The sequence below is a fragment of the Nymphalis io genome, chromosome 1 (genome assembly GCF_905147045.1).
Source record: "Nymphalis io chromosome 1, ilAglIoxx1.1, whole genome shotgun sequence".
NCBI classification, from domain to species: domain Eukaryota; kingdom Metazoa; phylum Arthropoda; class Insecta; order Lepidoptera; family Nymphalidae; genus Nymphalis; species Nymphalis io.
In genome coordinates this window covers 8,319,524-8,334,533 of record NC_065888.1, presented here as the reverse complement: position 1 = coordinate 8,334,533, position 15,010 = coordinate 8,319,524, and the positions used below count along the sequence as shown (strand labels likewise).

At 28.2% G+C, this 15,010-nt stretch overlaps 4 protein-coding genes across 4 annotated transcripts; 2 read left to right on the top strand and 2 right to left on the bottom strand.

The window, feature by feature from the left end:
* Positions 1–524: 524 nt before the first annotated feature.
* LOC126772524 (uncharacterized) lies at positions 525–1,816 on the top strand. The gene is made up of 2 exons (XM_050492954.1): positions 525–779; positions 1,022–1,816. The coding sequence occupies exons 1-2, from the start codon at positions 594–596 to the stop codon at positions 1,253–1,255; spliced, it is 420 nt and encodes a 139-aa protein (XP_050348911.1). The 5' UTR covers positions 525–593; the 3' UTR covers positions 1,256–1,816.
* A 290-nt stretch (positions 1,817–2,106) lies between these two features.
* Positions 2,107–4,967, bottom strand: LOC126771091 (zinc finger protein 532-like). Its single transcript, XM_050490844.1, has 2 exons — positions 4,246–4,967; positions 2,107–4,172 (listed from the first exon to the last, which is right to left on the bottom strand). Exons 1-2 carry the CDS (start codon positions 4,374–4,376, stop codon positions 2,390–2,392), a joined length of 1,914 nt encoding a protein of 637 aa, XP_050346801.1. The 5' UTR covers positions 4,377–4,967; the 3' UTR covers positions 2,107–2,389.
* Positions 4,968–5,314: 347 nt separating this feature from the next.
* On the bottom strand, positions 5,315–6,720 carry LOC126772197 (cartilage-associated protein-like). The gene has a single exon (XM_050492492.1). It carries the CDS (start codon positions 6,554–6,556, stop codon positions 5,468–5,470), a length of 1,089 nt encoding a protein of 362 aa, XP_050348449.1. The 5' UTR covers positions 6,557–6,720; the 3' UTR covers positions 5,315–5,467.
* Positions 6,721–7,735: 1,015 nt separating this feature from the next.
* Positions 7,736–13,377, top strand: LOC126772617 (cilia- and flagella-associated protein 161). The gene is made up of 12 exons (XM_050493043.1): positions 7,736–7,817; positions 8,007–8,096; positions 8,205–8,277; positions 8,346–8,502; positions 8,788–8,872; positions 10,014–10,172; positions 10,381–10,470; positions 11,405–11,567; positions 12,053–12,297; positions 12,538–12,696; positions 13,083–13,172; positions 13,248–13,377. The coding sequence occupies exons 1-12, from the start codon at positions 7,758–7,760 to the stop codon at positions 13,338–13,340; spliced, it is 1,464 nt and encodes a 487-aa protein (XP_050349000.1). The 5' UTR covers positions 7,736–7,757; the 3' UTR covers positions 13,341–13,377.
* Positions 13,378–15,010: the final 1,633 nt, after the last annotated feature.

The window sequence follows — 15,010 nt, the reverse complement described above, 5'->3', positions numbered from 1 at the left end:
ATTGTTTCTCAGCCTTTTCACTGGATTAGAATCGTTTTCTAACACAAAAGTAAGCGAAAATTGAACAAAAAACACAATGAACGCACCAAAGTTTGTTTTGCTACTTAAGTAGCAACATAACTTAAGTAGTAACATTGCTACTTAAGTAGCGAAACAAACACCAAAACTGGTTACGCGATAAGGGACAAAAGATTTGATAATTCTATCTCTGTCTAACCCATTTGTAACGTAATTTTCGTTCTTTTTCTTGTGTAAGTGAGAAGGAAGTCGTCATTGCGTCTATTAGTTTCTCTGTCTACGGTTTTTCCGTTCATATTAGATTGTGTGAACTGTCAACTGTTGAGTTTTGACTGTTGTAAAATCTTTTAAATTTTGATTCTGTGACATTGTAAATTGTATTTGTATGAAATAGGAAGCTGAAAAGTGTTATTGATTCGTCTAAATTAAATATTTTTTTTCCGACTACCGTATATATTAAGGCATAATTATTTTTCTTTACTGAAAATAAAATTGTAAGGTAACGGTTGTTTTTTCTGCTATGATTTAATGATCTTAATCTTCATTCTTTCTTAGGAAACGTACATTTTACAAAAATGGATAATAATATCAAAGATGATGTGATTGATCTTACATCTTCTTTTACATTAGTCGATCATCGCGGTTTCTCAAACATTATTATTGATCTCGATAGTGAAGAATCTTTTAATTCATCTTGCCAAACTAAAAGCGTCGCAAAGAAACATTCACAAGTCTATGACTTAACAGAGGGTATTGAAGAGGTAATCGTATTAAACATTAATTAAATAATTTAAATATGAATCGTTCAAAGATTTCTGCTTTACCCTAATTACGAAACAAAACTATATATATTTTAAAACCAGTTTTTGCCCTATGACTAAGCTTAATATATACTCATAGTAGTATTTTACAACAATATGTAAAAAGAACGACTAACATTATGGGTTTCCAAAAAAAATATTACATTAAGAACTTGTTAAGATATTTTGTCAATGTGTTTCAGAATTCAAGTGAAATATGTAAGAAAGAAAAACCAAAAACACTTTTTAACATTGGTGATTGTCCTATTTGTATGGAAGAGCTTGGCAAGGCACCAGTGTCTTCCACAAAATGTGGTCATATATTTTGCAGTAACTGCTTGGAACAGTCACTAAAATTTGAAAAACGATGTCCTACTTGTCGAAAATCTCTTAAAGGAAAATTAGCATATCATGCTTTATATTTGAGCAGTGATTAATATTTTTTAAGTAATTTTCATTAATTCCATTATTTGTGTATATAGAGCCATATGGAATGTACTTCAGATATATTGTCAAAAGATAAATGAAACGGACAGAACTTTTGATTTTGTTATTTAAGGATTTTGTTTATGAAATTTGCCTTTGTAAATTTTGGTAAATTGACAAGGTACATTACAGCTACTTATTCTAGATATATCTTTAAATTAAAAAGTTATAGTATAATTATATAAATAAATAACTATTTAAAAATAAGTGTGTTATAAATGTAAATTGTTTCTAATGTGTTGATTTATATGTCTAGGTTTATATTTTTTCTATTCTTCACAAAAAAAAAAACAATCAGCCTTATAAACTTTGATGTGATTAGTTAAACAAAGCCATGTCTTCTTCAGAATGTGAAATCATTAATGACAGGAAGAAATCAGTGATTATCTAAAACAATCAGCCAAGCATTGTTTAAAAGGCTGATATTTGTTATTAGAGCAAAAAATACTTCTGGTCATAACAATTTTAATTAAGAATGCCTGTAACAAATAAAGTAACTGAGATGTAATGCATATATGTATTTTATTTTCTCTTGCAATCTAATATAATTCTACTCTACAATATGACATATAGCTGTCTCATTACGCTTATATATTTATAAGGTTCATTAACTATATACATATTTTATACTAAAAATAAGACTTCTTAAGTAAAATGCACTAACATGCATATTTTGGAACATTTATAAATATTATAACAAGCATAATTCAAAATTAATATAATTTATACAAAATTAGGAAAAAAAAATTACACTTGTAAATAATCTAATAATAATCAAATCCTTAATCTAAAGGATGTTAATGAGTTGTATTCCATTTTTGTTTGTATGATATATTTAAATATAAGTATACATAATTATAGTGAGTCAACTACACCTATGATTGATTTTATGGCCAGTAAAATATTGATGGAAAAAAAATCTTAATTTCTAGATAATATTATTTATTTTTTTAAATTATATTATAAAAAAAAATGTTGACAGAATGCTCGAAATTTGCTTAATATAACAAAAAAAAATATTAGATCTAAGAAATAAGAATGTTACAACTAATATAAGTACCTAATTGTTTATTTATTATAGAATGCTATGGGCTGTTATTCTTATTTGTATTCTTCATTAGAAACGCCATGCCGTGAATTCTAAAGTGCTTTTCTAAGTCAATAGGATTTTCAAACTGATCTCTACAAATTTGACATTGATTTTCTTGAATTGGTTCATCTTCCAAATTGGGGTTATTAGGTTGTTTTAACAAAGCAGATTCATTATAACATTTTTTCTTATTAATATATTTATTAACGTCTGCTATATTATGTTCTAATAGTAAGTGTGTTGAAAAAGAAGGCTTAACAACAAAACACTGTCCGCATTCAAGACATTGATATGCCATGTATGGGTCTCTGTGAGTAATTACATGAGTCTCAAAAGTATGCTTATCTTCACACGTGAAATTGCATATGTGGCATAAACTTCCATTTATTGATCCATGTTCAATTAACGATTGCAATGGCATTTGAATTTTTTTATTGGCATCAGTATTTTTTTTGCTTACGTTATTTTTTAAACTATGTTTATTATTTCTTTTAACTTTTAAGTGCTTTCTCTTTTTTTTCGCATTAGAAATATTTGTATCAATTTTTGTTAACATAACTTTCAGATCTAAGCATTTATGATCCTTATGAAAAGTGGCAAAGTGATTTTTAATATCATTCCAATTTTCACTTATTTTACTCTTACATAGAAAACACACAATTTGAAGATTTTCATTTGTTTCCTTCTGAATGCAGGTAATCTTATTTGGAGAACACTTATAAGGGCACTCATTTGGTAGAATTTTTATACTTTCATACTCACATCTATATACGAAACTTCTCAAACATTTATCACATTTTTTAACTACGCGATAATATCCTTTGTTAGTTTTGGAGCTATTTTCATGAAATATTCTTTGTAACAATTTTTTCATTTCACTGGATGCATGTCTATGTATATAGTGGTTAATTAAATTCAGCAATTCATAGCATATGTAATTACAAGACAAACATGGATATACATGATTTAGGTTTTGTTCTGTTAAATGTTTATAATGAAAATTCAAATGTTTATTCACTTCATTTTTAACCAATAGTTGATTTGGACATAGTTGACATGAAAAACAACTTAAAAGTTTATCATTGGTTTGACACGGAAAGTGTTTAGTTTTAGGTGGTGCATTAAACCACAATACTGAACACAAAAGACATTTGTAAACTTTTTTCATGTGATTTTTAATGTGCATTCTGAAATCATTAGGGTGAATAATTTTATTACAGAGTTTGTTTTTACACTTAACTCTTGTAGTAGCTCTTATCATATTGAAACCTTCACAATCATGGTTATATGGATAAGAAATACTCTTGGTAGAGAGATGAATGCCACATTCTGGGCAAAAATAAGGAGGTATTCTTAAATGAATGCGTAAATGCGCTGTTAAAGCACATTCACTAGGTAATGAAAACATACAGACGGGACATGAGTATACCATATTTGTATATTTCATATAATGTGCAGCCCTGTCTAAATGAATTTTATCTGATCTATTTATAATTTCTCTGCATTCATAACATATATTGCAGTTGTTTTTAACTGTTGTCTGAACATCAACTAGGGAATTGTTTGGTAGCGTCCAATTAATATCCTGAATTGGCAGGAGTTCAATATTAATGTCACTAACATTTATTGTAGCCGTCTTAAAAGCATGGGATCTGATGTGAGATAACAACCTGCATCGATTCTTGTTAATTATAATTTTATTGCAGTATCGACAAAAATATGTGATCTTCAAAGATTTCCGGTTTATGTGATCATTATAGCTGGACTCAAAGAGAAATCTGAAAAACATTTTTTCATTTTAATTAGAATAAGTATATTTTCAATAAAAATTAGCATTATGATGCAACTTACTTATCTCCACAATCTGTACAAGGGAATATTTTATAGCCATCTGTTGCTACAGGTATTGTGTAGTTTGGTAAAGCTTTGGTGAATAAAATATTTTTAATAGTCAGTCTATCACAATTCATGTCTAAACTCATAACTGAACCTTATTAAGTTCTTAGACACACAATTATCACTTAAATTGTAGCAAAAAGAACTTATTTTATATTGTTTTTTTTTTAACAGTTTGTAATATTTACACTGCACTCATATTAATATTTCAGTATTTTTTACAATACAATTTTTAAAATAATTATTTTGGAGAGTTTAAAATCTCTATATTAGTCATGTTGTCTCTTTCCCCCCTTTACATTAATGGTAATACCTATTGAAATTATATTTCTTTTCCCTCGTATAGTTTTCCATTATATAGGAAAAATTGAAAATATAAACTGTAGTTATAAATTTCATCGCTTTCTTAAATTTTAACAACATTTATTATTTGAGTTTTTATCAACACATCTTAATTTTCCATATAAATATGACAGACAAACCAAAAGTTTCGCCATTACGAAAAAAGACATTAGGGTTACCATTACCAATCAGTACAGTTTATTTTTGTAGTTTATTATGCATGTTGTAATTTAGTGCTAGTTTAATTTAATTTTAACTTATATTTTTATTAAGAACAATTTAAATTTAACTTAATCTTATCTAAAGATTTTAAGTTATGTAAGATATATATTTTTATTATTTATTTCGCCAGCAACTGAGAAGACACATTATACTTAAGGGAAGATAATTTTTTTTTAAATGTTATTTTATTTAGAAAAAAAAACAGTTTTTGCTTCTGACGTCATGCATTATGATAGACAAAAACTTTTTACATATTTGTGTTTTGTTTATTCTAAACTAGAAGTTAATACATATTTTATTTGATTTTTGACTTCATTGACTGTAAAATTTAAATAAAAAAAACTGTGATGTACATTTAATACATACACATATTTATACCTATTGAAATATACCTAACAAATATGCTATTTTGTATTAACTATAGTTGATGTGAATATTCTCTTCAGATAAAAAAAACCTTAATTATAGTATTTGTATGTATTTTTTAATAAAGTCCAACATTTTAATACAAACACTGAAAATTATATTGTTTCAGTAAATTTTAACCATAAATCATCTATACATAATTAGTCTAGTAGAATAGTAAAAAACTATAATAAACTATTGTCTATATTCAATTGGCATTAAGATCACTATTATCCTGTTTGAGAAAAAATTTTAGCAGATGTTTCTCATATTTATCCCGCTTCAAGTAATGAACAATGTCTGTTCTTTCTACAAAACTTTTTGCCTGAACAAGTGTTTGGTACATCCGTTTATTTTCCAACATATCTTCATCAGTAGGAAATATTGATAAATAACTAGACACCGCTTTGGCAGCATCATCGAATCTGTCTGAGTGATAATAAGATATTTGCAAATAATTCAAAACATCAGCTAATAACTCAGCGCCAGAATCATATAAAGGTTTTAAAGTCTCCTGACACTTTTGTCTGCATATAAGAAGAGGTAATATATTGTTTGCAACAGTAATAATAAATTCAGGAGATAATTCTTGCTCTGATTGATGTTCACATTCTGCACGACATGAATTCTCCCATGCTAGAAAATCTGTTAAAGTTTCCTCCATGTTGGCTATTGTATTACCCCAGTTATTAACTTTATAAGCTTGTATGCCTAATTTATACAAGATTTGATAGTCTTCACTTTCTAGGTCAATTACTTCTTTAACATCAACTTCAGGTTGCTGTATATAGTACTCCACATTTCTTTTCATTGCTATGTCATCAGAATTTGCAACAAGATAAGTGTATGCAGCTGAAGCTGCTTTAGGTAAGGCATTCATTTCAAAGTAACATAAATGTAAATATTTATATGGTTTTTTTGATTGCATGTTGGCTAGTATTGCATCAGAAACGTTACTGAACATATGAACATTTTCAAATTCTTCTTTTTGGCACTGAGATAGACAATCTTTGAGAGTAAGGAAATATTCAAATATCTTAAGATCGTCTATGTTTCCACTAAATTGAGTGTCATGGTTTTGAGATTTGCATTTCAACCTACAGTTAATATTTATCGTTTTATAAATTTTGTATAAGTGTAATGATCCTTCAAATTGTAATATGCACTCAGACCATCTTTCTTTTGAATACGCATCTACCGCTTTTTTATAAACTGTATCTAGTGATGAAAATTTAAGACACACACAATTCACAATACTACTTATAAAAAATATAAGCTTAGCTAGTTTTAAAAACATTGTCTTCTTATTTAAAGCGAGTAAACAGAAATGAAAACGGTAACAAAAAATAACGTTAACAAATTGATAAGTGTACTCTGTTAAAACTATTATTAGTATCAATATTCAACAAGTATGATCTCATTGAGTAACAACGAACTTTTGACCCATATTGAAACAGTTTACAAAATGCTTTAAAACGATTAGATTTGTTTCGTAATAAAATATTATAGTGTGCATCATATTTTCATGTAGGTACGTGAATTATATATGTATACGCTTATATGATAATAATTTATCTAATATTTGTAAGATTGATGTGTGCGTGACAATTGTTGAAGATCAGCAAAATCGAATTGCTTATTGTTTAAGAATATTTTTACTGGATATCATATTAAATTACATAAAAACGTTTGGATAAATGATATTTATACGGTACTAAAACCCTATATGGTCTTATTTCAAATAGTTTTGTAACTTTTAAAGTTTACCGCGAGTCATTGACGTTGACATTTGACAGCTATAATTGTTTATATTGATTATCTGTCCTAATAGAAAACATACTGCATTATACAGCCTAAGGATGGCATTTTATTTAACATGACATAACTATACGTATATTGTATGTAGCTGCATAGATCCATAGACACCAAAAGGTAGGCAGTTTAATTGAATGAAACAGTTATCGGTGAAATATCTACTGCAAATCATAGAATTTTTGTAAATCTTCCAGTCTTATAAATCATATTTAGCACGGTCACGCTTTGTACATATGTTATAAGGTGTTGCAGGGGACGTATGTTTCGGAAATACACATGCAACTCTTATAATAACAAAAAGCTATCATAACAAATATAAATATTTCTTGGTCCGGGAAAAACAAGAGTACTATCACCCTCCAGCATGGGTCTAGCATATTTCACTGTCGAGTAAAGCGGTGATTATTCAACAACAAGATGACTGTGCCATGACCCTCAAACGGTAAATGCCAATAGGGTATGATGAACTGTGTCAACAGTCGCGTCACACAATTTTCAGGAGTTTTATGACTTCAGCGATGACGTTAACTGACTTAAAGCAAAGAGTATCTTTTGACTTAAGTGACATGAAATATTTATTAATTCGTTACAATCATATGAATTCGTTATTTGATCTGTTAAATTGTATTTTATTTTATAATGAATATCATTGTCTTTTATTGAAAGATCTTTTAAATTGAAGTATGAATTATAGCAATTCTGTTTTGGTTGGAAATTGGAGTGAAGAAAGGCTTAAACATGAGGTTAATGATGTTTTGTCATAATAATGAAAAAACCATTTTAACCGAGATTTTGACTTTTTAACTTTTTAGTTTAGCTAAATGTATTACAACACTAAGATTTTGGTAGAACAACATTTATTGCCTTTCTATTTTTTACATCTTAACAGGTATAAAAGGTTATAAAAATTAAATCAATTCTATATGTTACAGTACGAGTTTAAGCTGTTTCTGCGTAAACGAGATAGGCGTGAACTTTTGCTACAACGTTCAAGAACTTTATTCAGTAATTTACTTAAAGAGGTACTTATTTTACTCATTGCATGGAACGATGTTTTTATTAAATCATTTTATAAACTCGTAATCTTAATTTATACTAAAATTACGAAAATTTGATGACTATTCTTACAGCGACCGTTAGCCATTAGTGGAACGTTTGTTCTATATGGCTTTAATGTTCAGGTTGTGGCTTCCGATATACGAGGTAATACAATTTAAAAACATTAAGTAAAGTAAAACGGTATAGAAAAAATAATATCTTATTTTACTTAGTAAAAAACAATGCGGCTGGAAGTAAGACTGGATTGGCTCTATCGAGCTTGGTAAGCGAAAGGCAAGTCGACTATATGCAAAATATTAATGACGGCTGCTTGATGACATTGTCGCCAATTACTACACCCTGTTGTAGAAATACCTTTGTTGTTCTGAGGTTTGGAATTTTTTGTAATATTTAGTTTAAAATTTTGTCATAACATTAATGTAGAAGTTGTAGTATAAGAAAATCGTAACATTTAATTAGCCTTTTATTGGTCAGCGTTATCTTAAAAAATCAATAGTTTAAAAATAAAAAAAGTTTTTTTTTTATTTTACTTACCTACTCTACCTATCTTATATCTGTACATCAGTATAAAAGAAATGAAAACTTTTTTCTTTTGGTCTAGTGCCTGTACCATATTCTTTAATATAAAGTAAAAAGCTAATTTATTTTATATAGCACAAAGGATCAGAGTATTTATGGTGAGAAAGTAAATTACGGGGACGAATTTATTTTAAAGGCGGAAAATTACGCTGAACCACAGGTAAAATAATATAAGCGAGTATAAATTCTAATATTTCATGATTTTTTAAAAATATATATGTACCGATAGTATAGTATAAACGTTATTAATTTTAAAACACTTAAACGACACGATTTTAATTTATCTTTCTATTTTATATAAAATAAATATATACTTAGTTATTGCTTTTATATTCTATTCCATCGTTTCTCATATATTTATTTAATTATTTATTTTCTAATCATTTATTTATTCGGTCTACTATGTAATACGAAAATGTTTTTTGAGATATGTTGATATTTCAAACGAATTTCAAGCGAATGTGCAGAGGTGACTACGTACCATTAGATACCTCACTTACCCTAATTAATTAATTATGTATTAAATAAGTATAATCATAATATTATAAACTTCTAATACCAAAGTTAAGAACTATCTATATTTTGTCAACTAAAGTTTATCTTTTAATTTCATTTTAAACTTTTCAATTAATTATAATATATTTTCTTAAAAACGTTTTTTTTATGGGATGGTAGTGCAAGCAGATGGCCCAGTGGTTGGAAAGCTTGAATCTTAACCGATGATCATGGGTACAAAACCGGGCAAGCACCACTGATTTTTCATGTGTTTATAACTCATTGCGTTGCTTAATGGAAAACATCGTGTGTAAAAACTATATCTTAACACGAAATCCGGAATGCTCGTCAAGATAATTCAAGTCTGTCTGTTTCTCGCCATAAAGAGTATCTGTCAATGTTCTTTTAATTTATAATTAATATAAAAATGACAGATACTCTCCAGCAACATTTATTACCAATTCGTATTACATCCAATATTGTATATTACAAACTGACTTAGTCTTACACGTGAGACATCCTGCAGGTGTCTAATTTTGCCGAAATTCTGCTATATATGTATTTCACCAACTTGCAATGTAGAAGCGTAGTGGAATAAGCTCCAAACGTTCTCCTCAAAAATGAGAGGAGGCCTCAGCCCAGCAGTGAGACATTCACAAGCTGTTACTGTTACCATAGTTCAAGCTGGATTCTTAGATCTGTAGGAATTTCATAACTTTCTTTTTAAATTTACTAAGATTATCAATTTTCATTCAATACCTTAAATTAAAATTAGTAATGATTGATATGTTGTATTATTACTTTAGGCCCCGCCTTTGTATGTACGATACTCAGTAGAAGGTGTGCCGGGACCAGCAGACAGAATGCCCATTAGCTTGAGTACTACAAAAGATAGTAGTTGTCGTTGGACAACAATACCTCTTCTACCTCGAGATCGTCTTGAAGGTCTTGGTAGTCCCATAAAGGTATTTATTTATAATAAGACAAAAAGTATATAATAGTATAATTTAACTCAATAAAATACAGTTTTTAATTAAACTATTTAACTCATATCGAAATATTGTTATTTTTTGTACTCGTACTTATATTTTAAGTTTCAAGCTTATTTTTCAAAACCTTTAAACCCATTTAGTAAAGTTTTAATTGAAATAAGCAATGACACTTTATTATTAGACAGGGGCAAGACTCATCATAAAAAATTGTGTAGCAGATAAGAGTTTATGTATTATGAATCAAAATTGGATGCAAACTTTTTTCGGGCCCGTGAGTAGATAATTAAAATACTATTCCCCTGGTTTTGTGTATATTTAAGTTTTGTAATGTTCAATAAATATTTTTCACTTGAAATTTAATACAATGTACTCGAAGTATACTAATGTAGTATATAAGCGGTATTTATAGATATAAACCTAGGGAGGTAATCATCTCATAATTTCAGGAATGTGGAGTGACATGTCGTAATTACGTAGATATTCACGGAAGACACACAGCAGAGAATATATTTACTTTAGTCAGCGATGTAGAGACTAAGACAAAGGATTAATGATAATAACATCAATTTACTTAAAGTATCTATTTTTGAAGGAAAGTGAATATCTACATTACTCGAGTTTTCATTTTATTTATCGATTTATATTTGCATGTGAAAATTAATTAATTTATAATTATTTTTTGAAACGTTTTGCATTTTTTCTGAAATTTATTTTTATTAAAATAAAACGAAATCTTTTATCTAATTTACAAATTTTTCGAATGCTTTCTAAGTGTTGTTGAATTATATAAATCCAAAACTAAAAGGATTAAAACATGCTTAATATATATATTAAATATATATTATATATTAAAAAAATAATAATTAGATTTTTGAAAAAATAAGGTGTATATATTTTATAGGAATAAATATTATTTTAAACTTAGTCGGTACTGGTCGTATGAATTGTTAAATATTAAGTTTAGTAAAAAAATAAGTTGTCATAATTATATTATGTCATACTTCATTCTCATTTCGCAATGTTCATCCTTTATTCTTTAGTTTAACATGTTGAGAGTGGAGGAAGATAAAGGCATTGTTTATTGCAATCGCGTTCTTCTAGGTAATTGGTACGAAGCTTCTAAATTAGAAGAGGTAAGCGCGTTTTAGTAAAACAAATTATTTACAAAAGCAAGTCAAACAATATTAATTTCATTTAATTTGTAGTACAAGCTAAACAAATTTCTCGAGCAAATGAAAAAGGGAGATTTAATGTTGGCCAAGTATAGAAAAATGACAGAAAATCTCAATAAACCAACCGTGTTGACTCAATCGTCGGGCACTATTTGCTTTGGCGCTAAAATTTCCCTCCTCGCACCCCACGTGCCAGGTTAGCAATAAAATAAGTAAAGGCTCAGGCTGCTACGTAATCTGGTTAACATTCTAACATCAGAGTTTAGAGAACGTATTATAATGACCATTCTATTGTATTGAGTGAAAGCTTTATTGAAGATTAAAATGGAAGGAATTTGAACAATTGTAGTATTTTGTAAAATGTACAATTTTATATTCTTATTTTCATATAATCTTTAACAATAAAAATAATTATTTACTTAAGATATATAATAATGTCAAAAGACACATCAAGTTAACATTTTTCGTTTGTTGTTAATGAAAAAATATTTAGGCAATTGAAAATTCATTACAATAAATGCTAAAAGAAAGTTCGGAAACTTTTTAACTGTAAAATATATTTATCTTTTCGTGAAGCATCTAAAAATAATAAAAAAATTTTTCACCATTAATTTATATTAACAAGTGTACCTACCTAATTCAATTTCACAAAGAACTAAAAATCGTAACATATGAACACAGCAACAGATCCGCCGCTAAATGATAAAAAAGGTTTACTTCTTGGAGGTCGGATAACTTCAAATGAAATTAACAATTCTCAAGATCTGGAAGATGGGTGTACCTTAGTAGGTCTAGCAAATACTCAACCCACAGAAAGAAGCACTTTCATTATAACTAGCGCTGATTATTGTAATCGTCAGGATGAACTTCTTAAATATAACCAGGAATTTCTTCTTACTGTTTCATCTTCCGTTGCTAAGAATAAGGTAAAAGTAACTGTAATAGGTTTTGTTCATTACGTATCATTACTTTAACAGGCAATAATATTCCAATTCAAAACTAAAGTTTTACCTCATGAGATATTTAGATCTTTTAAAACAACATTGTTTATTTGCGTGCTAGCTTAAGCTATGGTAGTCAACGAATTTTTTTCTTACATATATTTAATTTCTCAAAATATGCTTTTATATTTATAAAACAAATATAAGTATAATACACTGTTTCAGCCTCTTTATATAAGATATGATCCAAACCCAATTCCTGGTCTTAGCGGATTGTTTCCACTATACCTTAGTAAACATCCGGTATCTAATACAAGATGGCGCATCCTGCCTATTCAAAGAGCTGATACAACTAGATTTGAGCAAGAGGGGAAACCTGTGAATGTGAGATTACAATAACAATTAGCCTAAACCTAGTGTGTATAATTATTTACTGAAAATATATAATGAAACATCTTGATATTTATTATGAATAAAACTTGTTTCTTACCTAAAATCATATATTATTAAACAATAAATAATAGTTGTATTTTATTATAATCAAATTATTTTCGTTTTAATTTAGCTGAGTTAATTTTTTAACTATATAGTTAACTATTATCAATATTATCAGTACGTATGAACATCGCTCACCACTCTAGAAAATATTAAACAAACAAGTTCTTATAAATACTTATAAATTAATATATACATTATATGTCAACCATTACATTATGATGGAAAAATGCTTAAAATGTTTTCTAAAAATACATTTCGTCTTCTCATTTCAGGTAAATACGGACATCGTAATCAATCACTGTTCCACAAATGTTAATTTAGGTATTAACATTGGATGCTGGGTGATGGGGTTTCATGGAAAAGTAAATTATATTGTATAATTTATAGTAAATGTATAATCTACTGTTATATAAGAAAAAAAATGTATTTAATTTCAGCTTTGTGCACCTTTGATGAAAACGCGTTTAGATGTATATGGAAAGGAATTGCCAAGCAATATCTGGCAGATATACGTTCCCATTGCTAATTAAAATGTTTTTCAAGCAAGAATTGACTTGTACTGCGATTGACCTTTACTTTTAAACTTTACTAAATAACTTTATTATGTTATTCTTAATTTAAGTTTAGATTTCTGATAAATGTTTTTTTTTTTTTAAATATGATATATTAAAAGGACTGAAATGAAATGATTTTGTTTAATATATATTTTTTTTTAATATTAAAAACATTACCTATGCTTTTTTGTAAAATTAGGCGTGTAATATTTACTTTTTGCGGATAAAAGAGGAAATGCTATAAAATACTGTACCTATATATAATTTGTAGGGATTGCGATCTGAATTTAAAGAAATAATTTACTGGTGATAGGGCTTTGAGCAAACTCGTCTGGGTAGTTACCACCTACTCATATATACATATTCTTATACTTGGTATTATTGTATTCTGGTTTGAAGGTTGAGTGAGCCAGTGTAATTACAAGCACGAGGGACATAACGTCTTAATTCCCTAAGTTGGTGGCGCATTGGCGATTTAAGCGATGGTTAACATTTCTTACAATTAGGAAGATGACCTTATTATTTTATGATCTCAAAAAATCATATTTAAAATATAAAAAATACTGGCGTAAAATATTTTACCATATTTGCAAAAATGAATTTTTTACAATTTTTTAAAGGTACGAGTTTATACATTCTTTTCTGGAGCGACCGATCGACGCGTCACATCGTCCAACGTCGCTCGCTCGCCCATACAATTTCGCCAGTATTTTCGCGTTATTCTTGATTTTATTTATGTTTCGGTTAGTATTAAAAAAAAAACTTTCATATATTTATTATACAGTACCTATGGTACTGTACATATGGTACATACTAATTCAACAAATAGAACTCAGGAAAAATACTTTTTCAGCAGTCTGTGAACTACGGATGTACACTTTTTTCGCATTAATGCGTTTATCCCCCTTTTATATAAAAAAGGCTTCTTCCAGTAACAGTTATTTTATTACAAGTAGGCTCCTCACATCGCTATGTGACCAAAGCCATAGTATGTTTGCATCCTTCACATTCGAGATTGTTAATTTTATTTGCACTTTCATCACAAGCAAATTTACAATAATATGCCGTGTCTCTGTATCGTAACTATCGCACCTCGAATTGTGTATGTAAAATTAAAATGCAAGAAATGTATATTATGTTCTATATCGATATTATATTCTATCGAAAGCGGAAAGCACCAGTATCTCTACATAAATAGTACGGACTTTTTTTCGATGACAATTATGATCAATCATTACATTGACAAAATATTAAAATAAACAATAATAATAAGCTCACTAATATGTTTCGCGTGATTTGTGAAAGAATCCGCAATCATAAGATCGACTTTTGGTAGATTATTTGTTAGTCTACGTGAAAATACTGCTCTTATTTTAGCATAAAATAATATATTAATAATCGTTCTAATATTATTATAAGTGAAAGAACGTATGTGGGCGTCAAATCACAAAGAGGGATAAAATAAATACGAAATTATCAACGCACGTATCGCAAAAGAGTTGGTTACAATAACGATTGGGCGAAGTGACGTCACAGTCAAAACTCGGACGGAGCAAGTATATGTATATACGAGAGCGCCTAAATTGGTTTGCTTATAAAAAAGTATACATGATATAATCATAATTTTTTCACACGTGTTTTTATAA

Bases quoted from the DNA above. Each gene is read 5' to 3' on its own strand.
- LOC126772524 (XM_050492954.1), top strand. From the start codon at position 594: ATGGATAATAATATCAAAGATGATGTGATTGATCTTACATCTTCTTTT. The intron at 780-1,021 runs GTAATCGTATTA...AATGTGTTTCAG, and splicing joins TAACAGAGGGTATTGAAGAG to AATTCAAGTGAAATATGTAA.
- LOC126771091 (XM_050490844.1), bottom strand. From the start codon at position 4,376: ATGAGTTTAGACATGAATTGTGATAGACTGACTATTAAAAATATTTTA. The intron at 4,173-4,245 runs GTAAGTTGCATC...AATGTTTTTCAG, and splicing joins TGTACAGATTGTGGAGATAA to ATTTCTCTTTGAGTCCAGCT.
- LOC126772197 (XM_050492492.1), bottom strand. From the start codon at position 6,556: ATGTTTTTAAAACTAGCTAAGCTTATATTTTTTATAAGTAGTATTGTG.
- LOC126772617 (XM_050493043.1), top strand. From the start codon at position 7,758: ATGAATTATAGCAATTCTGTTTTGGTTGGAAATTGGAGTGAAGAAAGG. The intron at 10,173-10,380 runs GTATTTATTTAT...CTTTATTATTAG, and splicing joins GTCTTGGTAGTCCCATAAAG to ACAGGGGCAAGACTCATCAT. The intron at 13,173-13,247 runs GTAAATTATATT...ATTTAATTTCAG, and splicing joins TGATGGGGTTTCATGGAAAA to CTTTGTGCACCTTTGATGAA.